This window comes from Pundamilia nyererei, unplaced genomic scaffold (assembly GCF_000239375.1).
Source record: "Pundamilia nyererei isolate P.nyererei 1_Seehausen unplaced genomic scaffold, PunNye1.0 scaffold00169, whole genome shotgun sequence".
NCBI lineage: Eukaryota > Metazoa > Chordata > Actinopteri > Cichliformes > Cichlidae > Pundamilia > Pundamilia nyererei.
The window spans coordinates 889,354-899,677 of NW_005187570.1; the positions used below are offsets into that span (position 1 = coordinate 889,354).

General features: G+C 40.5%; 2 protein-coding genes across 3 annotated transcripts in view; one reads left to right on the forward strand and one right to left on the reverse strand.

Moving 5' to 3' along the window:
• phc2a (polyhomeotic homolog 2a (Drosophila)) overlaps positions 1-2,365 on the reverse strand; it is a 21,706-nt gene extending 19,341 nt beyond the window's left edge. Inside the window, exons 1-2 of one of the 2 annotated variants that reach the window (XM_005745888.1) lie at positions 2,035-2,365; positions 1,016-1,178 (exon numbers count right to left, since the gene is read on the reverse strand). In XM_005745888.1, coding sequence (XP_005745945.1) covers positions 1,016-1,153 — 138 coding nt within the window. In that variant the 5' untranslated portion in view covers positions 1,154-1,178; positions 2,035-2,365. Of the gene's footprint in view, positions 1-1,015; positions 1,179-1,901; positions 2,004-2,034 lie in introns of those variants that run through there. The other variant, XM_005745889.1, reaches the window with a different exon arrangement.
• Positions 2,366-3,605: 1,240 nt separating this feature from the next.
• The window catches only part of LOC102204154 (atrial natriuretic peptide receptor 1), a 38,547-nt gene continuing 31,828 nt past the window's right edge, over positions 3,606-10,324 (forward strand). The window contains exons 1-3 of the mRNA XM_005745912.1: positions 3,606-3,633; positions 5,268-5,434; positions 6,224-6,388. Coding sequence (XP_005745969.1) covers positions 3,606-3,633; positions 5,268-5,434; positions 6,224-6,388 — 360 coding nt within the window. The remainder of the gene's footprint in view (positions 3,634-5,267; positions 5,435-6,223; positions 6,389-10,324) is intronic.

Below are 10,324 nucleotides of genomic sequence, written 5' to 3' on the forward strand. Positions count from 1 at the left end.
TGGCGGACTTGGTTCTATAGTAGGTCTTAAAGGGTTAAATAAATATCGTCAAATAATCGAGATCTCAATTCCAGTGAAAATAATCGTGATTATCATTTTTGCCATAATCGAGCAGCCCTAGCAAGTACTCAGATCCAAGTATCGGTATCGTATCGGTTTGCAAAAATTGGTATCGTTGCATCCCTACCTCCTGATCATTCTTAAGTTTTTAACCACAACCACAGCTGAACTGTGAACACCACAACTCTGGAATATAAACTGCTTCTTGTTGAGTTGTTTCTGCATGAAGAGCGCAGAACGCTACACAAGCTCAAGATTATGGACTATGTTAAATTATAAAAATGTGTTTAAGGTCATCAGTGGTCATTAGTAACTGCAGTCTTTGGGATCATCATGAATTAATTTTTTCTTCAGGGCAGCTGGGATAAGTGATGGATGAAGAATTTTACTGCAGTCATGGAAATCCTAACCAGTGAGGCGTAGAGCAGGTACACAGCACGTAAATATAAGAAAATAAGATGCTTTTATTTTTTTATACATTATTGGACAGATTTACTAAGTGAGGCCAATTATTATAATGTCATAATGCACTATAATCTATATAGAAACATGAAGTCAGTTCTGCCAAGAAAATTTCATCTCCTCATCCTCCCTCTGAGGATGAGGAGCACTCAGGCCTGCAAACAAAAAATAATTCGGTGTAAGGTGAAGTTTCACGCAAGTGTTTCTCTTTGAAAATGGTGAAAAGAGACGAGGATGAAAGAAAATCAATATTGTTTTTCTATAAGAAGTCTTTTGATAGAAAGAGCCAAACACTGTGCAAAGGGTTCTGAGGATTAGGACTCAGACTGGTAGAAACCTGAAGTCTGAGAGGAACAGCTGACAAACACACCACACAACATTATATTCTGTCAGATATATCAAATCTAATCTTCTGTTGTCACTTTCAGGCTGTGTATTCATGCACTCAACAAACATCTGCATTAACAGAAACATACATAGCTCCGGTACTCACAGGGAAAGGCTCTGCACCCTCTTGGATAACGAAGCCTTCTATGAGATGGGTGAGGATGTGAGACTTGACTATGGCCTGGGCAGGTTTACTCTCTCCATTGTTTTGGGTGCTGTTAGTGTTCCCATTCCCAGAGGTCATGACTGGAGCACAGGGCACCCCTCACCTGTCAACAGGAGCAACATGACAAACTCAACAAGTGCTCGCCATGTGGACGAAGTCTCACATTATTTGGAAGAGACAATTAAATGTTACTCAGTGTCTCTGGCAAAGCTCACCGCCTTGATATAACACTGATTATGAAAAGTGTTAATTTTAATCTTTCAGCAACACTTTTGGATCCTGAATCCCTTACAGCAGCTGTTTTTTCAGTCATGTAAACTTTGGTTCTTTTGCAAACTTCTTGCACTAATCTGAGTTTTAACTCATGCTGATATAAAGACGGGATCCACTGTGTCCCGGTCCGATTTGAGCGTATATATGTGCCTTAACTGAATCTGAATTTCCAGATTTAAGAATGGCGTGAGTCACTCTTACAAAGGGGGACCTCAGTTAGGCTAACGTGGGGTTGTACGTGCGCGGTTGCTGTGGAAACCGACGATTTAATAAGCACCAAAAAAAAAAAAATGAAAGAAAGAACCGTGGAATCACGCTGCCATATATATGCATGTGATCTGGATAACGTTAACACTATAGGTTGTGTGACTTTGAACGGTAAGAACGCAGAGTGTTAGTTTTCCAAACTCGCTAACGAAAACAAAACAAGGAGTTTGGCTCAAATTTAAACCGCACACATTACATTTAAGCGAAAGACCCGTGTGAACCAAATATACCTGTAAATACTATTATATATACATATATATATATATGCAGTGTTGCGTAAACTTACAGCTAGCTTTGAATCAAATCAGTTTAGCCAGGCGGACACTTGGACCTGCTGGTTGCGTAATGGATAAAAGTAGCGCATTCAAACGCACCTTTTCTTCTCCTTAAAAAAAGACATTAAAGATGAGTTCACTTACTTTTACGGTTCGAGACCGCCTCTGGATCGGAGGGATACCAGCCGTCCCAGTCCGTAACAATAGTAGAGGGAAGAAAAGCTCTTTGTTCAACGGCTCCAAACAACGCTTTCATATACTGATTACACTCCCTCCGTGAAAACGACAAGGAGTCCGACCCGGGAATCTTTACCGGGCAGCGGGCCCACCGCGTTACACGAGGACGCGGAAAGTTAGCGACCCTACCATAACCGCACTATGTTTCACCATTCTCCTTCTTTCTGCACACAATACTATACACTTGGAGTGTGTGTTCATTTCTCAAGCCAAATAAAGTTACATAAAGCACTTCCGGCAAGCGCTTTCAAAATTAAAAGCCACAACCAAGAGGAAAAAGAGCTGTGCAAATATGTGCGCTTCGATTCCTGAATCTAAACTCAAATTTCCATATATCTCTTCGGAAAACATGAACTTCTTTCTTTACATCTAATTGAAAGAAATGTTTTCGAGTGAGATGACAAATATATCTATATTTTTTAAATGTATAAAATGCAGTGAAACCACTGCAAAACACAAAAGTCTGGGTAGTGAACTTATTGGACCAATGAAACGTTTCAGTCAGTTTAGTCCGTTTTGTTTATATCGCCCCACAGCAACAGCCATCAGTCCCACTGGTTGGCTGAGGAAAAGACAGGAAAAAGAGGAGAATAGAAAGACAAGACAAACAACAACAAGAGTGAATGGCATACGATTCTAAAGGAACAAAAGGGTGAACGGGATTATATGAGTATAGCATTTAATTAGAGTTAATCCGAGACCGTGCAGAGTGGGACGTGCAGATCAGCCTGTGGACACGGTTCAGTTCAGCTTCCAGATGTAAAATATCTGGCTGTAATCAGCCAGATATTTTCAGGCTGATTAACATTAGGGGAATTTACGCTGTATGAATAACTGTGACCTGCTGCAGAGATTTACAGTTTCATAGAAAATATGATTCTGTATCCCAAACATTATATTTTAGAAATAGATCGAAAGACTTGTGCCAGGTTAACCATGGCCATGTTATTAAATCAAATTTGAATAATTATTACCAATAAAACATCAAATAGTTGGCAGGAAAACCACGACTTCCTGTCCACCGAGATCACTTTCATAATAAAAGCGCTGGAGCCTGTGCCATCGAAGAGACATGCAGCTTTAGTCGTGCCCCGCCGCTCGGGAGAGAGGCTGCGTACTACATCCCGCACAGGCCGGCGATCACAGAGCTACGAAAGGCAGAAACAGCTTTTACGGTAAAACTAACCTAATGTGTGTTTTGGATTAAATGCGTTTTATTTGAATGAATACATTTATTTTTTTATCAGTATTTAACTTTTTTAAGGCCACAAATTAAGTGGACAATACTGTTGACTTGCGCTGACTTCTATCAGCTTCTATCAGATGCGGTGAATCAAATAACAGCAGCTCCAGCACAAGTCTCATGACGTCCTTGGACTTGATGAAAAAACAGTGTTTTGCATCTGGGACGCTGTCCTCAGCTTCTCTCAAAAGAAGGTTCATAAAGAACAGCAGAGTCGCTCCGGGGAGGCAACACGATGCGGGCAGCGAGTGTCAGCTGTGCAGGTGAGACAGAAAGTTAGGACACACCGAGAAAACCCCCCAAACACAGGCAGACATTTGGAATATATGGTTCTTTTAAAATTAAATAAATAAATACATTTTCCACATTTGCTGTAGATTCTGCTGACTGATTACTTGACAGATTGCAGTTAGGGCATGTTTATGTTGTCTTCATAATAATGACTATTTGGATAAGTTTGCATCTTATTTAGCGGAAAACAAGAGTTTGCTTAGTTTTTTTGCACTAAACAAAGAATATGAAGAGATTATCAGCTTTATTCACAGCACATCTAAATATTGGTGGACCTCTACACTCAACAACATTAAAGTTAAGGTTTATGTGTTCTGTCCTATAAGATATAACTGTTTTGCACTGAGAAACTGCGACATCACACCAAGTAATTAAAAACTCGGTGAAAGTCAAAAAAGTGACAACAAAAAGAAAAGTAATGTGGAAGTTGTGGAGGGATTTGGTCTGAGGCTTCCTACTAACGAGCTGGCAGTGTAGGTTGGCTAAAAAGGCTGAAGGGAGGTGCCTGGTGTACCTCATAAAGAGGCTTTCACTTAATTAAATCTACAAAATGCCACTCAGCACTATTCATTTGATAAAGTTAATAAATTCACAACCACAAGTTATATCGTCATGATAAAATAATAAAAACAAAAACTGAAGTAGCTCGTCTCCAGGCTTGTGTTCAGGTCAGGTGAATGACCTGAACACAAGCTTTTCAGATCATTCCCCTGCTTTTCTCTGCTTTTCTCTGAAAATCCATGATCAAGTTATAATAGGACTATACTGGGCACTCAAATTGGTCCAGACCAAAGAGTACACAGGAAGAAGGCAAATCTTCACTTTTCACTAGAATTTTTCTAATTTCTCCGATTCTACATTCTGTTAATTAATCTATTCCTGTCCTCCCTCACTTAAATAGGGAGGTGTTTTTAGGACTTTGTTTTAACATTATAAATAATTCAAGATCCATAAGACATACGCCTGACAGAAGTAAAAGCAGCCATCTCACCACAGAGTCAAATGATTTGGGGCAAGAATTGTGTCCCTATATCAGTACTTGAGAAATAATAATAATAATATTTGACAATAGCACATAATAGGATCTATTGTTTTGTAACGATTCTACCACTAAATATAACAGTAATAAAGAATGTATCTGTACAATAACATATAGTGAGATTATTCCCACTAATATTAAAAATACCCAACAACAACATGTTGTATGATGTGTTGCAACAGTCCCAGCAAAATACATTTTTTTAAAAAAAGGACTAAAACCCAGTAAAACGTCTGGTAGTGATGTCCTTTGGAATATTTGTAATGCAAATAATATGCACTTGCATATTCACCTGACAAATAACATGGCCTGCTATGAGCTGTGTGGTTCAATTCTTGTTTTTTTTAATGTGTCACTTAGCACTAATTCGCATGTGTGCCAGCATAGTGGGCGCAATAACATTAAAGCTTAAAAATACAGAGTCTAGAAACCAGTATTTGTCTAAAAGGAACAAAAACAGTGCCTGTAATTAGCATTTAGACAGTACTTAGCATTGGATAGTTAGTCTGAAGCACATTAAACAAACTGTATTCTTCTTTTGCAGATGTTCCATATTTTCCCATTCAGGCAGCAACCAGACTGTTCGTCGGATTCTGACAGCCTGCCTCCTCTCTTTCATGGCCCTGCTCGGATCTGTATTCATCGACGTCAACTCCAACTTTGACTTGCTGTACACTACAGAAGCAGCTTACAGCGAGCTGACTTCATGCAAGACTCTAACTCTCCTGCAACTTGTCAGTAAACTTCAAAAGACGAGACATTTATTTTCCAAAAAAGTAGGGAATGAGACAGCTGAGGCAAGTTTTCCTAAGATGCTTTTTCTCGTCTTTGATAATCACTGTGACAAACTGGTGGGTCGAAGTAATGACATCGGGATTCCTTGCAGTACTGAGTTTCCTAGCTTTTGCAAAGAGCTAGTGAGGAGCATTCAAGGATTTTTAAATACTTCACAGGATACAAACATTACCAGTGAAAGTGGAATTCTTGCTTTCTCACTGGCTATTGAAAGACTTCTTGACGTCTGGTGTACAGTAGAAGATACTTTGGTAAAGGCCAAACAGAATTCTAATTGGAGAGATGTACTGTCTGCAAGACTGTTGGTCACATTTATTGAGCTCAACCACCAGTTGAGAGACTTTGGCCACATGCAAACTCCTACTGGCTTCCAGTTTAGATGGTCATACATTCTGAGCTACCTCAGCTTTGCCAGGGTTTTGACAGAGAAACTGAATGACTGTTGGCTAGAAAACATAGACCACGAGATAAACACTACGCTGGATGTTCAGCATTCCTATATTTTTGACACAAGTCAATGGCAGATCTCTGGCACAAGTACGGAACGTCTGTCTGGGTCTCACACTGGAATTCAAGCTCTGACAAACACTCAGCAGTGTTTATTTGATCGTGCAGTGTTGGCTCTCAGGGCGGGCTCTCGATCCATCTCTTCAGGCCTCAGTATGAGGATATGCCTGCTGGCCATGGCATGTCTTATCTACCCTGTGGTGATGTTCTCTTTCAAACAGATGACAGAGTGGATACAGAACTATGCCCACAGTCTGAAGGAGAAAACACAAGACCTTAAGCACCAGAGGCAGCTGGCTGAAGATCTGCTTCACCAAATGCTGCCAAAGTCAGTTGCCAAACAGCTCCGCCAGCATAAACATGTTGAAGCTGAGAGCTACGAAAAGGTTGGTGCAAGAGGTAGCTATGACTATACCAGGTTATACAGTGAAGGATTGCTGGTGTTTAAATCCCCCTTCAAACCTGATTGGACTAATGGACCAGCCTTCCTTGCCTGTCATTGGAAACAAATTATACACCAGAACAGTTTCAAAATAAATTCTCCATTAGAAACTGTTTATGCAGTCAGGTTTTATTGTATCTTGTGTCATTTTAATTTGTACATTTTCTAATGAAATAAAAGAAAAGTTAGAAATGTGCAACAGGAAAAACACAAAATAAGAAAATTAATCTGCAGAAATGAGGTAGGCTTTGTGTCTGAATCTTTAGTAGCTTTATAATTAGAAGAATCTGATTCTGAAAACCCCTAAATTTAAATTCATCTCTGTGCTTGTCCTGCTAGACCTCAGTGCAGCGTTCAATACTGTTGACCATAATATCCTATTAGAGCGATTAGAACATGCTGTAGGTATTACAGGTACTGCGCTGCAGTAGTTTGTATCATATCTATCTAATAGACTCCAGTTTGTTCATATAAATGGAGAGTCCTCTTGAGAGGAAAGAGATTTTATATCTCTAAGAGTAATCTTTTACTAGTTTACAAAGATTGATGAAAAACAAAGCCTCTAGTATGGGCTCATTTCAACTTTTATTCCTCTGATGATGCAAAAACCTAAAATCTTAAATGCAAGTTGCAAGTTTCGCAAAGAAAGGGAAGACAACAACCTTTACCTTATACAATTGCCATTTGCTTTGATCATTTAACCAAACAAATCCAGAGCATATGCGGCTGTGAGAGCTGTGGGATGTTGCTGCGAGGGGGTTACTTCTGGAAGATCTGCAAACACACATACACAATGAATGTGTGTGTGTTTGCTGCCTTTGTTGCTATTGTTAGCATAATTGTCTATAATTGCCCTGTTGCATATTCATTGGAAGATAAAACATCGTATGAGTGAAAATTGCATCTGGCTTTTTGAAGAGATTTGAAGCAGCTGTAGCAAAAAAGCCCTCTGAACAGGGCTGTGGGGCGATTACAGAATATGGCTTGATAGGGTAAATTTTAAACAAATTTCAAGTTCTAGAGTATTCTAGGAGGAAAATGTTATACCCCTTATTAATTTGTTTCAAACTAAATGAAAACGGAGAACACTTCAACTGAGAACAGGATAGAGATACCAAAATAAAATATAAAGCCCTCTATGATATAGGACATAAGCTGTAATACCGCTTGTGGGCTAACCATGGGAAAAATCCTAGACTTTGAGCTGCAAGCTGACACATTGTACTCAGATGACAAAAAGTCAGATATGAAAAAGACAAAGTGAGAGGTACTTGAAAATGTAACTCTGATATTTCAAGATATTATTACTGACTTTCTATATAAAGGACCATTGTTCAGGCTACAGGGGGGGCCCAGTGCCAAAACTGAAGGGTAGTATAAATAATTATCTCATCTTTTCTTTACAATCACCTACAAACTGCCTTGTTTTTGTTAGCTAAATGGACTGGGTCTTATATGTTGCATTTCTACTCTGAGCATTTTGTACAACGTGCCTCCTTCCTTAGTGACATCCTCTATGTAGCCGGTGTATCGGAAAAACTCATGAGAGTCTTCTCCAAGCACAACATCCCAGTGTACTTCAGACCCAGCAACACACTCACACAAAAACTGGTTCATCCAAAAGAAAAACTCCTAAACACAAACTTAACAATGTGGTGTATGCTGTACAGTGTACCGAGGAATGCTCAGACCTCTACATTGGAGAGACCAAACAGCCACTTCATAAACGCATGGCACAACACAGAAGAGCCACCTCCACGGGACAAGACTTGGTGGTCCATCTGCATCTAAAGGTCAAAGGTCACTCTTTCGAGGATGCCAATGTTCACATATTGGACAGAGAAGACAGATGGTTTGAAAAAGGAGTGAAAGAAGCCATTTGACAGTATGTCCACTGTGAGCGACCATCTTTGAACAGAGGCAGTGGTTTACGACACCAACTGTCTGCCATCTATAATCCAGTTTTGAGATCCCTTCCCAGACGCCTTAACGCCCACTCACACCCTGGGCCATCTGACCTCAGGAAATCACATGATAGGGTGGGGCTGGGTTTCACAATGAGCTCACCCGAAACCGTGGCTGATTGTGACCCACACCTGTTTTCACACCTCGGCTCGTATGCTTAGGTAGAGAATCATAGGGTATCCATTGTCCCTCTTGAGGAGACACTCCCACGGTGCTTAAATCTGGGACTCCCCACCATTTGACCCTAGAACTGAAAAAGCTTCTCGGATGAGAGGTGAAACGTCTTCAAGCAACCTAAAGAAGTCCAGACGCTTTTCTTTCCAAGCTCCTTATAGTACGATGACCTGGATGGGTCTTCTTCTGTTATGCTGGCTCCCCTAGGCATTTGCGTTTTGAAAAGTGAAAGGTATATTTAGTGAGTTTGAATTTGTAAACTTATGGCTAAATGCCTATAAATCCTATGCACTGATCCTTTAAAAAAAACAAACATCAAAGATTAAACTATCACTTGCTAGACATTTGGCATTTGCTTTCAGATAGCATGGTGGTGTGGTGGCACTGGTGCCTCATACTATAAGCTCCAGGGTTTGAATGCAGCCTGGGCCTTTCTGTGTGGGGATTGGCGGTTCTCTCTGGGTACTCCAGCTTCGTCTTATCTGTCTCTTATAAAAGACATGTATGTCGTTATGTTAATTGGTGATTCTAAATCGACTGTAGGTGTGTGGGTTTTTGTATATGTTTCATACTGCCATGTCCTCTATATAATGTTAAAAAAGAGGATTTTTAATGTCTTCAAGTGCATTTTCTTAAGCTATTGCCATAACAGTACCTTTATTTTAAAAATCAATGTCTTAGAGTCATATCCAGAATTTGCTGGAGAAAGACTGTAATTTTGCCTCCACACAACCCCACAGTGGATTTTAAATCAAAAAGTCAAGATGTGATGTAATTGAACCCAGGTAGGGGGATGGCCACAAGCCAGTGTAGTCCTAATGCCAGCCACAAGCCCAGATGCCCCTGTTTGAGTTTTTGCCAAATCAAACATGCACATCATCAACATTTCCGTACCCGACCGGTCAGGGCCTCGGTTGTGATATTGTTGGCTAGACAAAACTAGAGGTGAATGCATGTTCAGAACCGGTGAGAGAGAATGAAAGGCATGGAAGTGAATTAAAATGTCCTCGCCGGTTGACCTGCCCGTTGTGTCCATGTGCTTTGTTTTGTCTCGGCTCCCTTCCCGGTTCTCTATTTCCCTGTTTGTGTGTTTCTGTGTTTTGATGTGTGTGTTTCCGGAAGTCCAGTTTCAAGTGTCATTTGACCGGGAAGTATTCCCAGGCTGAAGTCGGCCACACTTGCTGCTCATCAGCCCTCGCCAGCTGGAGCTGATTGGAGCTGTCACTTCAGGCAGATTTTTTGGATCGCCATAAGAAAATGCTGCAGCATATCTCAAAGGAACAGAATGTGCTCCTCCAGGTTGTTACCAAACTGAAATGTATGTTTCAACCTCACCATGGCAGAAAATGTTCCACCCTCTCTGCCTTCCTGCTGCCTGTCCTCTACCTCCCCTTCACCCTTTCCTTGGGAGCATCCGCTGCTGGTGTCGGAAAAAATATTGACAGAGTTGGATAAAAGTGCAGGTTTTCTCATGCAATGTGCTTTTCAGACAGCAGAGTCAAGCCTATGCTTCAGACTGTGCCAAGGTTTCATTTGTGGTGGAACTGGTGATGGGGCGAGCGCTGAAATGAGCACAAGCAGTACCAAGGACTCACCCAGAGATCTCATATTAGAATTAGAATTAGAATTCAACTTTATTGTCATTGCACATGCACAGGTACAGGGCAACGAAATGCAGTTTGCATCCATCCAGAAGTGCTTTAGTGATATAGATATATTACAATATATATTAGCAATAATA